General features: G+C 41.9%; 1 protein-coding gene across 4 annotated transcripts in view; it reads right to left on the bottom strand.

Annotated features, from left to right (window-relative positions):
* Nucleotides 1–8,015: 8,015 nt before the first annotated feature.
* The window catches only part of DUSP22 (dual specificity phosphatase 22), a 44,059-nt gene continuing 31,602 nt past the window's right edge, over nucleotides 8,016–20,472 (bottom strand). For all 4 annotated transcript variants that reach the window (XM_071452889.1, XM_071452899.1, XM_071452914.1 and 1 more), the window contains 3 exons: nucleotides 16,410–16,484; nucleotides 14,715–14,886; nucleotides 8,016–11,861 (listed from right to left, as the gene is read on the bottom strand). In XM_071452889.1, the coding sequence (XP_071308990.1) occupies nucleotides 11,676–11,861; nucleotides 14,715–14,886; nucleotides 16,410–16,484 (433 nt within the window). In that variant the 3' untranslated portion in view covers nucleotides 8,016–11,675. The remainder of the gene's footprint in view (nucleotides 11,862–14,714; nucleotides 14,887–16,409; nucleotides 16,485–20,472) is intronic.

Below are 20,472 nucleotides of genomic sequence, written 5' to 3'. Positions count from 1 at the left end.
TCTTACCATGAAATCACAGAGTACCAGTCTGGAAGGGACCTCAAGTCTCATCTGGTCCAACCTTTCTTGTCAAAAGCATGGTCTAGACAAGATGGCCCAGCACCCTGTCCAGCTGATTCTTGAAAGCATCCAGTGTTGGGGAATCCACCACTTGCCTGGGGAGATTATTCCAATGCTTGATGCTTCTCATTGGGAAACATTTCCCTCTTGTGACCAATAGTAATCTCCCCAAGAGTAACCTATATCCATTACCCCTCATGTTTTCCATATGACTCCTCTTAAAAGGGGGTCTCCATCTTCTTTGTAGCCACCCTATAAATACTGGGACACAGTGATAAAGTCCTCTCTGAGCCTTCTTTTCTCAAGCTGTTTGTCCACCAGGACCAACCCCAGGTCTGGGTAGATCCCAATCTGTGATACAGTCCTGGATTATGTTTTCCAAGAAACAAGGTATTACACTTGTCCTTCATCAGGTTCTTGTTCACCAGTTCTTTCAATCTATCCAGTAGGGTGGCTCTCCCTTCCCAAGTGTCCACTTCCTCTCTCAGTTAGGTGTCATCACCAAGTTTCATCAGGGTATCCTTGATCTCATCATTCAGATCACTTATGAGGATATTGAACAGCATTGGAACCAGTTTTCTCTACCAATGCATTCATGCTCCTTCCTCATATTCCTGCTCCACAATACTGGAAAGTTGCTCTAACCATTGGCCTGTCAAGTGCAGCTCACTGGCAGCTGGTTTGCGGATTCACTTTGGACTAGAACCATCAGTTTGGTTATGTTTTCGTTATTGGTTCTGGGGGGCTTTTTGGTGCACTGAGATACAATAGTCAATGTAATTCTCCAAGTAAGTGTCCTTTTCCTTTCACCTTCTGATTACACACATTATTAGCCATCCTTTTTGCCCTCTCATTAATTCCAGAACAAAACCTTTACCTCACTGTGTATTTCTCAGGAAACTCACACAGTTCCTGAAAGTTCCTCCATTTTTTCCTTCCAGCTCCCACAAGTGCCACTATTTGCTTGTAGAGTTTTTCCCTTGTGATAAAGCAGAAGGAAACCAACAGACCAAAATCAAAGCCTGACTTGGCTTTCTCTAAAAATGTCATTATGTTTTTCTCCTTACCTTCACTAAGCTAGAGCACTATAAACCCCCTTAAGATCAGCCTATCTGTTATGACCGTTCACCTCCAGGGGCTTAACAAGTGTGCACCAACACACCAACAGTGACAGAAACCGAGAGTCACTGATGCGAAGTTCTAGAAGACTGTAGGAAAAAGAGAAATTTGGTGACAGCCAAAGTCCTATGAGCTTTTTGTCCAGGAGTTAACAAATGTGCACCATGGCTGCCCAACACACCAACAGTGACAGAAACTGAGAGTCACTGATGCAAAGCTCTAGAAGACCATAGGAAAAAGAGAAATTTGATGACAGCCAAAGTCCTATGAGCAAATGACTATGAGCTTTTCTCTTCTACTAAATGTTATGTGTTATGTTTAAAGATGATCCAGCAGATACCTGCATAACTCAAACTACTCTCTTGTTCCTTGTTCCTGCTATCAGATATCAGGACACACCACCTTGCTGGAAGATCTTTTGAAACCTTAACTTTGGGCTATACTCCATCAGTAGTCTTATCTAAATAAATAAATAACGCCTCTCTAGAGGGGATCTTCATAATCTCTTCCCACGTCTAGTTATTACTGACAGGTAGAAGGGAAGATATATCATAGCAGAGGTCTTCCTTTTTGTGACTGCTATGACTCCACTAAGGAATGACTGTGTACCTGCAGGGCCTGGCTAAAGTCATCCCTGAAATGTGAAGCTGCTGTTCCATGAAGCTGCAACAACATGTGACAGACCACAAATATTGATCATCCTGCTTTGAAGGATGGCCAAAAAGCAAAACTGCCAAAAGCATCGATGACTTGTGAAAATGTGCATTAAAGGCTTATCTTGGGGTTGCACTCAAATGTTTAAAGCTTCCCCTGCAGGTGGTCAGGCTAATCCTCTCCCAAACTGAACCAGTGCACAACCAGCTCCCAGCTCCCTGGGGTAAGGCTCATGCACTTTGCCAGTAAACCACATGGGTCTGTCCCAGCTCATCAGCCCTCTGAGAAGCCAGGGCATGCTGTGTCACAGCTGGGATGCACAGCTGGCAGCCCTCCTCACTGTGCAGGTTTCACTCAAGGTGATGGAGACACGACCCTATTTATTACCATCTCCCAGGAGAACCGCGGCCATTTCACACAACTCCATTGTCAAGTATTTCCTTCAGGCATCATCTTGGCATCTGCTATTGAAATGGGGTTGCTAATGTGTCATTCCATCCTTTCTCAAAAAAAGCACCCAGCTGCAGCCTACCACTACTTACAGAAGGCTCCTTCCTGCTTTAATTGCAGCCTCTTGTGTAAATATCCACTGCCCATCTGCCCTCCCTCCCCCAGCAAGCACACAGGTGGAAATTCTCTTGCTCAGAGGCTCACAGTACTTTATGAAATATTAAATTAGAATATGGCTGGTTTAAAACAGCTACTAATGCCTTTCTTCTACAGCCCACAGAGCATTCTTGTAACCAAAGCCACAAAAAAGGAGGTATTTTTAAATAAGCTGTGGGGATTGATTCACCGATTACTGTCTCTTCCTCCCCTTTATTGTTTCCCATCAGAGCTGGCAAATCACTCTCAGAGCACTCACCAAACCATGCTCTCCCTCCTCTTACCTCTGCTATTTCCACAGCCTGGTCCCCACACGAGTTATTTTCAAGTAGGTAAATATCTATTAGTTTCTAATCACCCTAATATACATGCTCCCAACTAAAAATGGATTAAACTGTTTGGCTTTCTTGAACAAGTGATCAGCACAGAATCCAGCAACCACCTCCATTCAGTCTTGAAGGGAGGAAGGAAAGCCTGGAGGGACTAATAGGATCATAATTACCCAGCTTAGTGCTCAAGGCAACCCTGGAGAAGACAAGGAGACTTTGTCCATCAGTAGAGAGACAGGGGCTTCTCCAATACACAGAGTTTGCATCTACTCCGGCTGGAAAGTTAAGGATTTCTTTTTTAACTGAGGTGCCCACAGCAAGCACTGCAAGTTCCCCAGCCCTGCATGAAGTTCACTGTGTTTCAGGCCACTGAGGCTCCCTGATCACTCACTCTGAGTCCCCACACACTGACCTTCCCTCAGAAATTACCTGAGAGGTGGCACCGACAGCATTTCACAGAGCGCAATGCATTCAGAGAAAAACAGCTAAGTCAAGCGGGAGTCCCTTCCTCTGCTGCCTGGAGTTTCCAAGCTGTCTGTGGAAATGAATCAAATTCATGTCTTCCATGAAGCAGTCCAAAAGTAGCAGCAGCAGCTTGGCCAGGGAGACACTGATTTTGTTCTTCCTCCAGTTCTCATCTGCCAGAACAGCCTTTATTAGATATATTCACCATATGCACTTTCTTTCCAGAACAAGAAAATCAGGACAACACTTTTTTTTTCTATCACCATAGCCATATATCCAAAGTACTCTGGAGAATCCCTTTTACTTTCTTTTAGCTTGCAGACATTTTCCTGGAGGACATGGAAGGTATCAGGACATGGCTCAGGAGCTCTAACCACGTTATCCTTAGCTATTCCAATGTTTTCATTTTTTTGCCATGTGCTATTCCTCCTTGGCCTGCCATCCGCTGCTCCCCCCATCATTCTTGAAGTCACAAGCACATTATGTATCCCAACCATTTAATTTTTACCTGTGATTTTATGTCCAACCGATGCACCAGAGGGACTCATTTCACCTAGGACAGTCACAACCAGAATTGCTCTGGGCCTCTTTCTCTTCACTCCATTTTTTTTTTTTTCATTTAGAAATTAAGACAGCTGCACTTTATTGTTAATGTTGAAATACAGCGAACGGTTCCCAGGGGAGTAAGATGTCATATGAAAATACATCTCCCATCTACATCCAACCACCATCCTGTGCACCTTCATATGCAGGTGGGATGAAGGTGTTGAGACCCCCACAGCTCTTTGCCCTGCCTCAGGATCTCTCTGTTACGAACATATTTTACCACCCCTGAGATGGAGGGCAGGTACCTCAATTGAAAATACACAACCAACATTGATGCAGTGCTTTTTATCCAGGGCATCTCAAAGCTGTACCAGGGAAAGTTGTGGCTGCTTCCCCATTTTACTGGGAAAACGAAGCAAACCAGACTGAAACAACCTGCATAATCACACAGCAAATGGTAGGAGATTTGGTAAGAGAATTCTAAATGCTGCTCAGTCCAGCATTTTATGGATTGGGCAAAGGTGAGGGACTCAGTATGCCTTCTTGGCAAGTCAAAACCACAAGTCCTTTGTTTCAAAAAGGATTATGGAAACTTGTAGCCTGTCTTACTGCAACACTGGTGCTCTTGCCACCCTTTCTATGCCATTAATACAATTTGTGCATTATCAGGGAACGCTAATTCTACGGGAGAGAAGCTCAGCTAGAAATATGTGAGATCTCCCAAGGGAAACATTGATGTATGGTGACCAACCCAGGGAAATGAAGGTCAACACTAAAAGAAAAGAAAATATTGTAAAGTATCTAAGACTATTTCAGTGATAGCAGAGCACAGAGTGCATTTCCAATGAATTACTATATTACATTAATACCCACTGGAGGTTATACCTTTTCCTATTCATCCTCCAGACTTATTACTAATGGTTAATTTCATACAGCCTTACCCAGCTGAGAGATGACAGAGGCACACTTGCACAGCCTCCAAAAAATATGTGCAAAAATATGAATTTTTTGTTTGTTTTTTCTCTTTTCTTTCCTTCTTTTGAGACATTGAGGGATTTTATAAGCTGTTTTGCTAGGAAAGTCATATGCTGCAGACTTAACTTGCAAAGACTTCCAAAATGCAATCCTTGGAAAAATACAGAGTGAGCAAGCATATACACAGCTGTAATTCTGACACCTTCAACATATACTTTCTCTAAACACACAACAGAGTTTTCCCTACTTAGAAACTTTCAACTAAGTCCCATCTTGCCTTAAAATGTAAGAGAGAGGATCAAGTAAAATGTTTGCAATTAGTAGTAACCTGCACAGGATGCAGGTCCACCAATGAACATTGCTTTTTGGCATAGAAATCAGAAATAAAATATCCCTTTTGAATGTTTTCAATGACAGGCTCAACACTGTCATGGATCAGTGTTACTTATCCAAAGCATCCAGTGTTGTACAAGAGCCAGAAGGCCACAGAAGATGACAACATCCAACAAAAGGCACATCAAGCTCCGGAGAAAAGCCCCAGTCATAACAGGACAGATACACAGACAGCCAAAGTGTACCTGTTAATACAATTAAGTAAATCAGCCACCTTACAACAAGAGCATTTATTAATATAAATACATACTTACAGGAAACAAATTGTTTACAAGCCACATACTGGCACTTACCCTGACTTAAGAAGTCTGGGATAAATAGCAGTTATTTAAAAAAAAACCAAAAACCAAAACACAAAACCTCACAGAAACCCACACACAGAAAACAAAGGTAAAAGGATGTAAGGAGGGGAAGAAATGCAATAAATTGTAACAAAAAGCCCATTCACTGTATTATCCGCTGACAAATTAAATAAAAACTCACTTGCTTCCAGGGAAAGAAGGGAAAAAGGAGAATCAGAACTCAGACTTTCAAAGGGTCCATTTGTAAATGTCTTCTCCCAGGTCTAACACTGTGCTGCCAATGCCTGTATGAATAATGACCAATCAAACAACCTAAGAACACTTCACACTTCAAGTAGTTTCAGTGTATTGGTTTTGATCTCTCTACTCATAGTTCAATAAATAATGGAGGATAAAAATCTGCACATTCATAATTGTCCCATATGAAATGGAAACTGGGCTCAGGTCTGGCTGAAAATCCCACTTTTTGAGGCTGCTTGCAAGTGAGTTTTAGTCCCAGTTCACTGCAGATGTGTTTGGCTCACATAAGCAGAACCAAGTCTCCAACAGCTCAGTCTCAGGGCTGAGCTATGCAGCTGCTCAATGGCAAAAGGACACCTCTTGCTCACACTTCACTAATGCCCACTCCTAATATTTACACTAGAAACTACATGGAAAACCACAGGAAGTCACCTGTGGTGACTACAGGAAGTGACCTGCTCACAAGCTACTCAGTTTTGGTAAAATGCAGCTGGCATAATTCATTAGAACAAAACACACATTCAAATATATAAAGAAGAATTTTTCCTTGGCTGAGAGCAGAATAATAATATTGGACAGAACAGCTAAATGTAGCAGTCAAATAGTTAAGCACAGGAGCTGGGCCACATGGAAAACAAGACCCATATTTAAAGCTCTGCTGGGAACAAAGTATGAAATTAGCTGTTTCTGTCACATGCCTTGTGTCTCCAGGGGTATCATCAGAAACACTGCACAGTGCAACATCATCTTCCTCATGCTACTATTTTCTACAGACCATCATCATTTTCCTCCCGCCAATGCAATCTTCTTGAGGAGGTGGAAGGACTCTCATAATTTGCGGGCAAGGCCAAAACTCCTTATCAGGTTATAAGCACATCTAAGGAGATGCAGGTTTGCCCTCTACTTCCCTCATCTGACTGCATGGTAAGACAGGACTCCAGGAATCAGATCAAAACTGCCACTTTCCAGAACTCAGAACAGTTCCACATAACCCTGGAGGGAATGAGATACACAGTCAGGAACAGCAATACAGCACCATGGTTCCAGCACAATTTTTGCATGTGATTTGGTTAAAAATTACCCTTGAAAAGTACTATGTGGTCAAAAGGAAGATTAAGCAGTAAAGCAGTTTTCATTTGGAAACTGCTGTTTTCCTTTAGGCAGAGGAGAAGCCTTCTCTAAAGCTTATGAGGTTTCCCTAGATCAGAAGGGATTATACGTTAAGCATGTTTTCTGTCTCATCAGTGTTGTAGTGTTGTAGCACATATATTTAAGACACTTCTATGGATAACAGATGGGTGAAAGAAGGTAATTCAAGTGTCACATAGCAGGCTGTATTGAATTTAAAGACATGAAGAGGACTGAAACATACATTAATAAAATCCGAGCTGAAGATGAATTATGTATTATGTATTATGAAATGTATTTGAACAAGAGGCATCTATCACTTCAGAGCTATCTGCAGACACACCTACTTTATTCTAGTGGAGGGTATTACTGATTAGTTGAATGCCCAAGATTCCTTAGGAATCCACATCCACACATTCCCAATACTATATAAAATAACAAATGCTGGGAGAGGAAGGAGAGGGGAAAAAAAAGACTCAGAACTCACTGTGCCTGAGCATCTAATTCTGCCTTCATGATAAGGGAGTCCCACTGCAAAAATAGTTCAGCCTTCAGCAATGATTGAAATGGCCATGAGATCTGGCTATGATCTGACTGATAATAATCTCAGGTAGGCGGGCTTTTTGGTTTAGGTTTGGATATTTTTTTTTCCAATTGCCTCTCTAAGCAGAGGTAGAGGTAGTGTCAAGCCAGAAATTCAGTGAGTTATCTGTGTGAATTTGAACGAGGCATTTCCTCCCTTACACTCTAAGTTTTTTAATGTTTTCCCCTGAGAATCATCTGCCACTTACATCAGCTTCCTCTGATCACTACTGAGAGCCTTGAACACTGGCAGCCTGAAAACTAGATAAGTTTTACAGCTGGTTAAGCCCTGAATCAGTGTGCTATGGAAAAGAAGGTATTTTGAAATAATAAAAAACATAGGATTCACCACATAGCCCGTTCAATGATGGGCCAGCAACATGCAAGATCCTCTTGGGAGACTATCAAGAGGTGCTTGTGCTGAAGATTCTTGAACTCACCTGGAAGTAGTCGGTGAAAAGAGGGGTAGTTTCAAGAAGTCTGTGTGCAGGAGAAAAAAGTAATCAAAACAACAAAATGAGTTAGTCTTGTATTCTTACTGTACCTGCAAGGGATACAAACAGCGAGTAGAAACCTTCTGGACACTATCATTGATTTCAAGAAATACAAAAGCAGATCAGGTGTTAACATTTAATTTTATTTATAAAAAAATTGTAGAACGTATTAAATACAAACATTTGGAAAAAGCAATCAAGGCTTCGCTAAGATGCCCAGGAAGAGGAAGACAGAATCAAGAAGCTTACCAGATTTAGAATTTTTAAACTAGTGGAATAATTGCTATAATTTTTCACTGACATCTTTATAGGTGGTGGCCATTATAGCAGCCAAAGTTATTATCCCTTTTAAAAAACAGATATGATTTGCCATATCTTCCCACTCAACCACAAAATGTAAGGAAGCAACTTTTTCCATGTTAAAAAACTTAGTAATAAATACTATTAATGCATTTACCCATTACCTACATTCTAAAACACTAGACATTTGCTTATAATCACACATGGATATCAAGTTTAGCCCAAAAAAATCGATTATACATTTCAAATCTGAATATCCAATAAGGTGTTATAAACTTTATACATTTTCCAGTGAACATCAAAATGAGGACAGTGTTTTGAAGTACAGAAATAAAATAACTGAATGCATCATCTACACTACAAAGGCAAACTCCTAAGAGGTGAATTGGGTCTAGTCATGTTCCAGATAGCTGGAAAGTCCTACAAATTACCACTGAAAGTCTGGTTGGAAGACAAATCATGTCACATTCTCAGCCTGCATTAGCTCCTCTCCCTCTCTAAAAGGCTAAAGGTGAGAACTGTAGCTCTCTCTTCTGCACCCATGGTAATTAGGGAGCAAACCATCATTCTGCTCTCTACATGGACCAACCGGACTCAAGTTTCCTTAGACTGCTGTTGCTCTTATACTGCTCTTACCTGCAGTATGCAGTACACAAAGACCACTACACAAGATGTTGAAGGTGGAAACTGCAGGAAATACCCCTTTGCCTTTCAAAAAGAGAGAAGCACTTCCACTCACTGACAATATGGCATTCCCTCCGTCTTCCCAGCTTACCCTGTATCTGCTTTGGAGCTGCAGCGTAACACACACTGATGTTGGCTATATGGCCTTAAAGCCAAACTGAGTTGCAAAAAAAATTCTGTTCAAGGGACTGACTCTTTGGAGATAACCAAACTATTTAAAAAAAACAGTGCAGATTAATCTTGGACACGTGAAAATTAACAGATATCTCCCATTCTGCCTTGTATGTGCCAGAACAGTAAAAGAACTGCCAACTTACCAGCACCCACAGTGTTACTGAAAGGACAAGAGTGCCAGGAGTGTTATAGGATACACAATGTTGGCAGCCGGCTACAGGAAGGACTGGCTGGATACCTGCAAGACCACAGGCAGAACACTTCTGACAAAGCTGCCCTTTGGGGATGGGCTGATGCTGCTCTCTGTATCCTATCATGAGCAGAGGGTTGAACAAATGGACCCGCATCCTGAACGTGTGTCAGACCCTGTTACCGAGGAAAACATTTTCCAATTTTTACATCTACCCTCAGAGCACAGAAGGGACTGCCAACATGGACAATGCTGGGCTGGAATTGTTAACCAAGATTATTGTTTGCAGATCAACATCTTCAGAACAGCTAAATACCCCTCTTACCAGGCAATCACAGAGCAACTGCTGGATATACCAAACAGGCAGTGGTTCATTTAGCTGCAAGCTTGAAAACAAGGTCAGTTCCAGCACTTTTCCCAAATCTAGCAACATCCCTTACTGCAACAAAGACATGATTATACATCTCTCATCCTGCTCAGTACACTTCAAACACTTAGTGCAATGAGAACCCTGATGCAGGCTTGACCTCAGATGATATGGACAGGTCAGTTCCACCCCATTCCCTTTTTTCCTTTTAGGCAATTATTGATATGCATGACCCGTATTTCACAAGCCATAACATATTTTTTCATGATACTTAACAAAAGATATTTAACAGCCAGAGTTTACTTGACCCAAAAGCCTTGCTCCCATCCAAAGAATTCACTGCCACCTGCAAGCAGGAAATCACATGTAGAGGAATCTTGTGAAGGAATGGGAGGCCAGAGTACTGAAGAAATTGAAAGAGACACAATTTGGATACTATTTAGTATGCTGATTGCTTCTCACTCAGTGCTCAGCTTTTAGCATGATACATACCACACTTGAACAAAAGAAGGGCTTGGTTTTAGTTTTCTATCTTGGCTGTTTGGGTGGTACTTTTTATTTTCTAGAAGAAAATAAAAAGTTTTATCTTTTTATCTTTAAGAAAAGTGGGCCTTCCATCCTTCAAGTCAAAGACAAGAAATCATGATCTTGGCATGAGGGCCACCCCAAATTACACCATCATAAATTAATACATTGCCCAGCATCCCTACTGACATGTCTGAAATTACACTCTTACAAACTGCTTCAGTCAGGCAATGGCTCCATTCCAGAAAAACACAGCGTTACCAAGAGCGGAGTATGGCCCCTAGTTTCAACCTAGTTTTAAATATATTGTACAAATGCATTCCCATAAATCTGATCACAGCAAAATATATAGTGGTGTTTGAATGGCAGGAAAGTTGAATTCCAACAACTCGATCTTTAAACCAGTGAGAAATATGGGAAATTTTAAAAGAAAACAATAAACTTCTCATATACAGACATTTTGAAATATACGTGCACATGCACTCTCGCACACACACGCACCCACTTACTTCACTCAGTGTTAGATTAAGATTACACAAGGCAATTTTCAAGGTTGCATTTACAACCACAATGACAAGAACAGCATTTTTGAGGTAGCTGAAGTCAAAGAGCAAACCACAGCACAAGCAAAGAAACAGGTGCTGGCACTCACACCGAGCCCACTCTTTGGAGATGCGCTATCGTGTGCGCAGGGGCGTGTGCTGAAGAGGCACGTGTTCCATGGGGAATGAAGGTCAGTGGTTCTGGAGACATGATAAACTATTCTCCAGAAAAACTGATGTTGGGAGACCAGATGCACAGTCAAGGGAGCACGGCTTCAATCACTGCACATCAGCTGAGCTGTGGTAACAGCCTGGGTGCTCTTGGTCTGTGGCAGCTCTGCCGACAGCTCAGTCTCACGGGCACTGAAGCAAAGACAACTGTGGCGGTTGAAGGTGTTATTACTCAGAGCTGTCTGTCCCACTTCTCTCCTAGATGCCACTGCTGGGGGAAAGCTACTTGGGCCCCTGTCTCATCTGCTCCAGCTTTCAGCCTGCACTCAAGTTCACACCCACCTCCACACTATTACCTGCCAATGGACTGTGAGCAGGAGCAGCAGAGACCCAGACTCGAGTTCCCTTCTTCAGGTGCAGTTACACCTTGGCCACACTAAGAGTGCAGAGATGCCAAACTGCCACAGCTTGAATCACCAGACTTCATCTCTCCAAGCCCTTTGCTAGCCTACAACAGGAGGAGTTGAGCTAACCTCACAGCAAATGCCAGGCAATGTGGGCAGAAGGGGACATAGGTGTGGCTGGCAGACAGACTGCCTCAGCCACAGTCACTGGATCCTGTCTCTGGGCACAAACAGAGCTTGATCCTGCCCGAATTACCAAACTGTGTGAAACACACTCATACACACACACACATAATGTCATCAAGAAGCTTTCTATAAATCAACAGTTTGCATGGCTTACTGCTGAAAGTCTTGAAGGTGGGATGGAAAACATGGCAAGATGTTTTGCAAAAGTAGAAAGAAAAAAAAAAATCGACCTCTTGCAACTAGGTCTCTGTTGTGTAGTTGCTGTATGAGAGTGATGGCACAGATGAGAAGTTGTTATTCCACTGCCTTCCTCCAGTAGTCTGATGCAACTCTGCCTGCTCTTTGTATTTGCTCAGAAGATTTTTGGCTTCTTGCAGATCCTGAGAAGAGTTTTCCCCATATTCTTCTTTCAGCCACTGCCTGAACTGGAGAAATTGAAAAGACATATACAAAATTATGAAACAGTAACATGAAATGGGTGGAGAAGTAATTCTTCTTCCTGTCCTACAGAATTTCAATAACCTTTAGGATCATATATAGGTTAAAGAAAAGCACTGCAAATATTGCATGACCATTCAGCATGGAATGCACAGCACAGGAACACATATTTGAAATCACTGAGACCCCTTACATCTCCTCAAATGACACATCTGTGGAACAGTTTAGCTGAGTGGACTAATACAGAGTAAGGAACACCTGCTGGGAAAGGACATCCTGGACTTGAAATCTCCCGGTTCCTGCTGCATACACAAACAATAAGAGGAATTAGCATGGAAACCAATATGATCAGCCAACTTGCCCAAGTCACAACAGGCTGCAAGAAGGTTGAAGATCAGAAAGTGAACCACTCTTACAGGTTTTTTATTATGAGCTCACAAACACCAGTAGTAAAGAATGTAGTGTGTATATCCTAATAGGTGTCTTCTAGAAAGAAACAGCCTATGAGTTTTACAAGCTATAGAATAGGACCCCATATGTTACTGATATGAATGACTGAATTTGGTACATGGTAACATATGTACCAGGCCCAGCTGATGGTCAGTCCATCTGTATCCTGCTTTGAGAGTAACCAGATATAAATGATGAGAAAAGAATCAAGCAACAGCAGGGCAATAATGCTGGGACCTTTACCCTGGCCATTTCCTCAGTTTCCAGCAATTTTCAGCTCAGGTGCTCTCAGAGGTTGAGGCAGTATCTTTGTGTCTGATAACACAAATTAATTCTTTTGTCATGATATCTCATTTTAAACCCCCATTTTTTTTACCACAAGATACCTGTATTCCAACAAGCTCCATAAGTGCATATTGTATAAATCCCCCATTCTTTTTTCTTGATTTGGACCTGCCAACAGATAACTCTGTCTTATAGGAAAGAGTGGAAATTTCACATGTTCGCTTTTTCTATCCACTCAGCTCTGACACTTTGCCTGCTGGAGAATTTGAGTCCAGCTGAGGATAATTCCAGCTGAGGAACTGCCCAACTCCTGATAATTTTGTTGAGCTCACCTGCAGAAGCAGCTAGTAAACGCAGACTCCAACTGTTGTGTCCCAGTGGGGATAATATTAATTTTCCAAACCTTAACCTTCATAGCTTTGTTGTGTTTGGGGCTCATGAAATAGCTTGATCCATAAAGGTAATTTACTAGGATACTGGGAGACAAGACCTCAACATAGATACTTCCTCCCATTCCTTAAAGAGGTCCTCAGGCAAATCTGAAGCCTCAGGCTACCATGTGGAAGTTTGGAACAGGTGCATACTATGTCATGACCTTAGTGACTAAACCTCATCCTTTAGGACCTTTAAGATCTAGAGGACAACATTCCAGAGAGGCCACAGGATACCACCACCCTTTAGGGGAACAGCAAAACACCAAATGCTGCTGAAATCTGAAAAAAGTTCACGCCCTTGGCAGATGGCATCATTCCACCGAAATCAGGTGTGTAAACAGACACCTGCTGAGGATGTGGTTGCTCTTAAGAGACACTAAGAAACTACAGCCCAGCCAGTGAATACAGGTGGATACTTCTTTTTGCAACCTACTGCCTCCCCCTCAGTGAATAAAGACAGAATGCACAGTCCATGGTGGATGAAAAAAGAGAGACGTTACTGTCTTTATCGGGCTATTTGCATACAGCCTTAATTGTCATTGCTGTTAGACCAAACCAATTAGAGTAGAAATGACTGTAAGGGAGGAAGGAGACAAGTCTGGAAAGTCCCTCTCTGTCTTTTGTCTCTTAAAAATCAGTTATTCTACCATTTACACCAGTTCCAAATGATCCAGGAAACATTCAGTTACATATTAAAAAAAAAACGCAAATATTTACAGTTGCTAACTGCATCATGCAAAACAAATGGTAATTTCTAAACTCTGAACTTTCTGCAGCAGAATGACAGGGATGGAATAAAAAAAACAACATCCTTTGTCTTGTGTATTTTGCTTTCCGACTTTGGTTCACCTCTGTTGTTATTTTTAATAAGCACAACAGGCACAAAAGCCCACACAACAACAACAACATGCTGAGCAATGGAAAATGGAAGGGACGGCCACAGCAGGTTGGTAATGTAAGTGGAAGTCACTAATCACCCACAGGGAGCAGGTCTTTTGCGTAGGATGGGGTTTTTTTGGAGTAAGAAACTAATTTTTGTTTTATGAAACCCCTTTAGCTATCCTACCCTTTCATTGATTCTCCTAGTCCTACAAAACCTTCAAAAGGCTCACAAGAAAAAAAAGGTTCAGATCTGAGGCTGCCCTAAACATAAGAAAATTTATGAAGTCTTAGCCACAGAAGGTGGGAGGGGGGTCACAACACACAAATCACAATGAGGACTTAGTTTAACTCCTGGACATGAAGGATTTGTGATGATGATTTCTTTCCTGCTATTCCAAATGAATGTGTTGAGAGGAAACTCACTACTTTTATACAACTGGTAGTTATAGGTTGGCCTTTCACCTATGTTCTGAGAACTCACCCTTTACCTTTTACCTCTCTAAAGGTGTTAATCTTCAACTGCGTCTTAGCTCACATGAAACAACCACCAGACAGCACAGTTGGGCAGGAGGTGTTTAGATGCTGTGCTTGATCCCTTCTCCCATCCAGCATTCCCTGATACCTTCAGATCTATCTGTATCTCCTTAGTAGAACTGGCTGGGCTGAGAAGCCATTCCATCAAAGCAAAAACAGGGAGTCAGATAAACCACACAGACCAAAAATAGTGAGAAGTAGCTCATGATCTGACTTGGAGTTGTGTTTCCCAGCTCTTTGTTGTAGCTCATTTACCTGATCAACATCATGCTTTTCGAATTCCTGCAGCTGTCTCTGGAAGCCCATGTTTGGATTGGCACAGGACCTCGCCGCGCGGACAACTGACAGCGCATCTTCCCAGCCAAAGTCTGTGATGGTCATGATGTAGGCAACCACCAGTGTGACACTCCTGGAGACACCTGCAAGGCTGCATGGAAAAGGGCATGCAATACACTGAAGCAGTGCTGCACTTTACGTGTCACAGCTAAAAGCATTACTTCTCAACATCACAGACTGCAGTGTTGCTTGCCATGAGGAAGAAATACTATAATATTTGAGTTAAATGGCTTTGGTGCTACTTTTTTAAATGCAGTAGGAAAAAATCTACATGATCAAGAAAGTGAGTTTTGAATGGTAATTCATATGAGGCTGAAAAGGAAGAAAGAAGTATGAAGCAGTCACAAAAGCAGGGGACAGTGCACACATTCTAAGTCAGATTTGGGTTTTAAAACAGCAGAAGTAAGTCACCCACTTTCTTTCTTCTATTTATAAAGATCAGAGCAGTGAAATAAGACTGTTTCCTCTCCACCATGAATAAAGGCTGCAATTTCATGGGGGCCAAAATGAACTTTAACTGAACCAATAAGAGGTACATATGTCTGGTTGCTTGAGTTCCTCTTTCTGCTATTGACTGCATTGTGCAGCTTAAACTCTCAGGACTCCAGTTTCCCCAGATGAAAAGCTGGGATAGAGTAAGAATCATTCATTATGCCTGGTTGGACAACACTGGACAAACTCAGAATCATTTCTATTGAGAGTATAAAGAATGTGTTAGAGTTATATTTACTACAGTAAAAATATAGTTACCAGACTCTTTCACCATTTTATGTTTCTGAATACTTCACAAATTTATGTTTTTTAAAATTCTATCAGTATTCAGACTACTTATTCTACTTATTGTTTTCCATACACCAAGACTAACCAAATGGCTCATGCATAGCCCTGTCATGAGTCAATAGCAAAGTGAGGATTTATACTCAGGGCCTGTGTACAAGTCCAGTGTTCAAATCATGAGATGACTCTGATTCCAGATATAGACTCAGATATGTCCTTTGGACATACAGTACAAACACCACAACCAATAGCAGAGAGCAAGAAAAAACCCAGGGTGGGATTTCCTTTTCTATTCTTTACAGTCCCAGGAGCGTCTCTCCAATCAGGGTCTTGCTACTAACAAATGCAACATTTGAATGTTCAGCAGTTTAAAGAAAAGAAAGAGGGGAAAAAATCAATTTCTGTTCAAACAGGTTTTTTTAACAACTCTGAAGTCACCAAAACAGCTGTTAGAGAAACTAATCAAATTATTAGGATTATGGAAATCACATTTAGAAATACAGTGATTAAAATGATGAGAAATAAATAGTATGTCTTCAGCCAACACATTCCTAGTCAAATAAATCCTACAAAAATGCTTGATAAGAGAAGGTCAAGAATAATTTCTTGGGCTCCTTTCATCTCCAAGCAGCTGCCCACCCCAGAGACTCGAAAGTCCTAGCATAAGGCTTTAAAAGCATTTGCGAATCTTCTGGGGCTTTTTGAATAAAGGGGGCAATTCAGTCCAAGAGGATTTTGCTACAGAGGGGAGATGACCACTAATTTATTAAAATTATGAACATCCAAATCAAGGTAGAGAAACCCTTAAAAAGTTTTTTTAGTGAGCAGTATACATACCAGTGAACTAAGCAGCCTTCACCTGTGAGCCGGCACTCATGGATAAATTTGATGCTCTCTCTGAAATGCCTTGCTCTGAAAACAAAAGCAGAAGGAGGATAAAGAAAGTGCTGCATTTAGTAAAATCACTACTTAGAAAGAAAGAAATATATCCGAAAGCTCACCTCACACTGTTTCTAGAATTTAGAACTGAATACAGGTCTTACAAAGTAAAAGTTATTGTCTGCCAATGAAACACAGAACTCATTGGCATAAATTATTTGCCACTCTATCCAAGTAAGAAACTGGTATTTCAGGCACTACAGTGTGATAAACTTTATTCTGGTGACTGTCAAGTCTGTATTTCAGTCTGTGTTTGATTCTTCTTTAAAGCAGTGACTTGACCTCACATGTCCTTGTGTGCTCAGATGTCAGGTGGAATCCAGAACAACTGCACGAGCAGCTCTCCAGACATAATGTCCCTCACAAAGAGACACTACCTGCTACCCAAACTCATGCTTAACTCTAACTCCTTCTTCAAGCCATGTGGCTAGGGCATGTCTAAGCATTAAGACTTTCTGCTTGGCTATGTGAAATCACTTCCTTTTGTCTCTGCTATGAAAAAAATCTCAATTCAAGCCCTGTTTTCTTAAGTTCCTTCCAGTCTTTTCCTTTCAGACAGCAGTACCCCTTCTGCCCACATTCAGGGCGTCAGCCTACAGCCCACCTGTTTTAAAGCAGCAGAGGACAAAACCTAGAGAAGACTCCATTTGCAAACTTCAGGGTTTATAATCTCATTATCCTTTACACACACCCCTTTCACTGTGCCCCTTAAGTGGGGCATAGTGAAGGACAGCAAGCAGGCAGCTGTCATCATCTGAGTGAATATGCAGCACTGCCTCTTTGCATTCCAGTTCCAAGTTGCTCACCCTGCCTTTCCACCTGCGAAGCCTTTGGCGCTGCCTGCAGTTTACCACAGGTGCAAGCAGCACCTCTTAGCTCAGCAGAGATGGATTTCACAGTGGCCTTTGAGTGCTCTCGCAATTCAAGCTCACTAGCAGTAGCAATGGAGGCAACACAGGCAGAGGAAAGAGGTTCTTAGGGGGCAGTCATTGCCAGGCTTGCTGGCAAGGTCAAACCTGAAAGCACACTGCGCTCAACACCCATGAAACACAACGTCCTGTATTCAAGATGTTTCCCCTTTCTGGGTGAATATTATACCACAAGGGTAACAGAAAAAAAAACCTCAGCCCAGCACCAGCAGCCACACAAAAATCAGGAATACCCACATAAAAGGAAGCTTCCCTTCCTGCCTAACAGTGCAGCTGCTGATACTGTAAATTCTCCTGTCCTGAAGGACAACACTGATGCAGAGTGTCACTGCCTGCAGAACTTGCAAAGGCAAGGATATCTAACTGGAATAAACAAAAAGGTTCCCAAGCACGGGACTCCCTTTCCAATGCAGTTCCTGCATCACTGGATACAACATGGAAAACACATCTGGAGAAGACCTCGGCAGCTTATTTGGAAAATCTCAAGGCACAATGCACTCCCAAGCCTTAGGACAGCAGGTCAACTCAGGCTTTTATGTTTCTCAAGGAACTGATGAAGCATGCGGGTAAATGAAGACAAAGCCTTACAAATGCATGTGTACTCGGACTGCCATGCCAAACCACTGTCACTGCTGAGTTCTAACAAATCATGGTGCTCAGGTCTGCCAGGGGAGCACAAGAGGTTTCACGTAAACAAACTTAGAAGACAAATGAGATCTCTGGCTATATGTGCAAGAGGCTTTGCTATTGCACAATGAAGAGCTTAGCAGAGATTGAAAGAATTCACTCAGATGCAGCTTGGTTAGGTCTGTATTATCTGACCTGATCTTCTTTTCTTTTTCTCTCTAGAAAACCTGGCCAGGAGGGCAGCTTCATGCACCAGTGAATTTGTTTCAATGGTCTCACACAAGTTTTGGTAAGACACTTTCAACACTCTGGTTTGAAAAATATCTGTGACTGAGCATATAACACCTTTGCAAGGTAGTAAACATTGTGAACTCCATTCACCCAGTTTTCTTCACCCTTCCTCACTGCTGGTGCTCAGTCTGCTGATGTGCTTTCAAGTGTGTTTACAGGCATTCATGAAAATGAGAAGAGAAATACATCTACAATTAGTGCTGCTCTATAGCACCCTGGCCCCTCCTCACCTTGAGCCAGAGAAAAGGAGGTTATGTACTCCTCCACAGCCCTATGGCATCAGGGTCTCTTCTGGAGCAGCAGACACAGTTGCCTAAACTCATTTTCAAGGTTATGGTAACACCATATTGAGATGAAAACTAACATTGAGGACCAGTTAGCTGTGTGGCAAGTGCCAGACACAAAGAAGAGAATGTTAAGTCTTACACTAACCACAGAACAGTTGACTATCATCTCTAACAGGAAAGCACTTGACAAATATGTTGATTTGCAGCCCATTTGTTGGACTTCGGGACAATTTATTGCATGGTATCTGGCTCTTGCATCTCCCAGCTGAAAGCTGGGTCCTGAACTGCATCATCTTTACACTGGGAAAACACCACAGGAAGAAGCACCAGTACAACACCCCTACCAGGATGCTGTAGAAGTTATCTGCACTTACGCATTAGCATGCTGCATAATTCAAAACTAGACCAAGAGCAGAGTTATGATACCAGAGCTATATTTTCATTTGTTGCTAGTTAGACTTCTACAAAAATTTACAAAGGTTAAGAAGACAGCATCCAAATCAGATAGGACAAAGCATCTTGATGTTTCTTTGCTTTGGTGATGTAAAAGGAAAAAAAATCCTACCAAAATTTTCTCCTCTTAATAGGTCATCTGGCTTCTGCATTATCACCACTAAGCACCTGACTGTTGGATGTTAATTCCTTAGAAACAGGCAGCCAAAGACAATTAACTGGAACAGGGTAGGAAGGGAAGATTTTATTTCTATAGAAATAACTTCTTAGTGATGACTTCTATAGAGGATGACATTTCTGGAGCAGTTACTGGCCCAAGGTAAAATTCTCACAGACCAGGGAAAACATTGATTTAACATCTAGGAAGTACCTTGAGTCTGAAAAGCAATTGCTTTCTCCCTATGCCTGCTAGGGGCAGAACAGGGGAGTAAAATAAAGCTTTTGAGACACTTTAGTGAACACCCACATGCTAACAGGGGAATCCCTGCTGTATTTCCCTGGCAAGTCATCCCTCTCAGGAAAAGATCTCTAGCACTAAACAAGTTTTCTAGGACTAAATGTGCATTATACACACAAGAAACCGGAGGTTTCCTTCAGAAAAACTGAGCTGAAGTGCATTAAGAGCTCACAGTCCCAAAATTCAGTGGGTAAAAGGCTTCCAGCTGGTCCTTGCTGTTGGGAAACAGACAAGAGAGCAGAGTGCACCCCATCAGTTGTGCCTGATGGGCTCATTGCTAAGAGAACACAAGGACCTGCAATACAGGATGCTGCTTGGTTGGTTGTTTTTTTCTCCCTAGAAAGAAACCAACAAAATCCTCCTTTAAGAAGAGGGTAGACATGCAAAGATGTTGCAGAGGGACCAATTCCCTTCCTGTTCCCTAGCCATCCCTCCCTCCACAGTGGGCACAGGCAGTATGGTTAACCACTCCTAGATAAGACTGCATCCAGTCCTCACAGGCTGAACAAAAAGAACTTCCTCTTTCTTTCAGAAGACTGCATGTGCAAAGCAAGTGATGGTGCTATTTGTGAGCATCATGATTTGATTTTACTTGAAGGCCTGGACTGTATAAAGTAAAAGAAGAAAAATCAGTTACTCATCAAGTTTTATTTTAAGTGATTGAATGTATCAGTATTAGAAGTAATGACGTTTGCTTGCAACCACCTGATACCAAAGCAAGTATTTTAGATGCCTGCAGTGTAACAGAAACAATACTCATGCAAATATTCTATCTTCTTACTGAAGCCTTAAGAGCCTTGGTACTGTGCCAGACAGCTCGAGCACAGGAGCTGGTTTTGCAATATAACTCCTTGATATTTAACAGTGAGGGAACTGTACATTGATTAATGTTCATCATAAATGCCATCCTTTCTCTT

Source organism: Agelaius tricolor, unplaced genomic scaffold, assembly GCF_023055355.1.
Source record: "Agelaius tricolor isolate 1412-34295 unplaced genomic scaffold, bAgeTri1.0.p SCAF_2, whole genome shotgun sequence".
NCBI lineage: Eukaryota > Metazoa > Chordata > Aves > Passeriformes > Icteridae > Agelaius > Agelaius tricolor.
The sequence above is the reverse complement of the archived record's forward strand: the minus strand, read 5'-3'. Positions and strand labels throughout refer to the sequence as shown.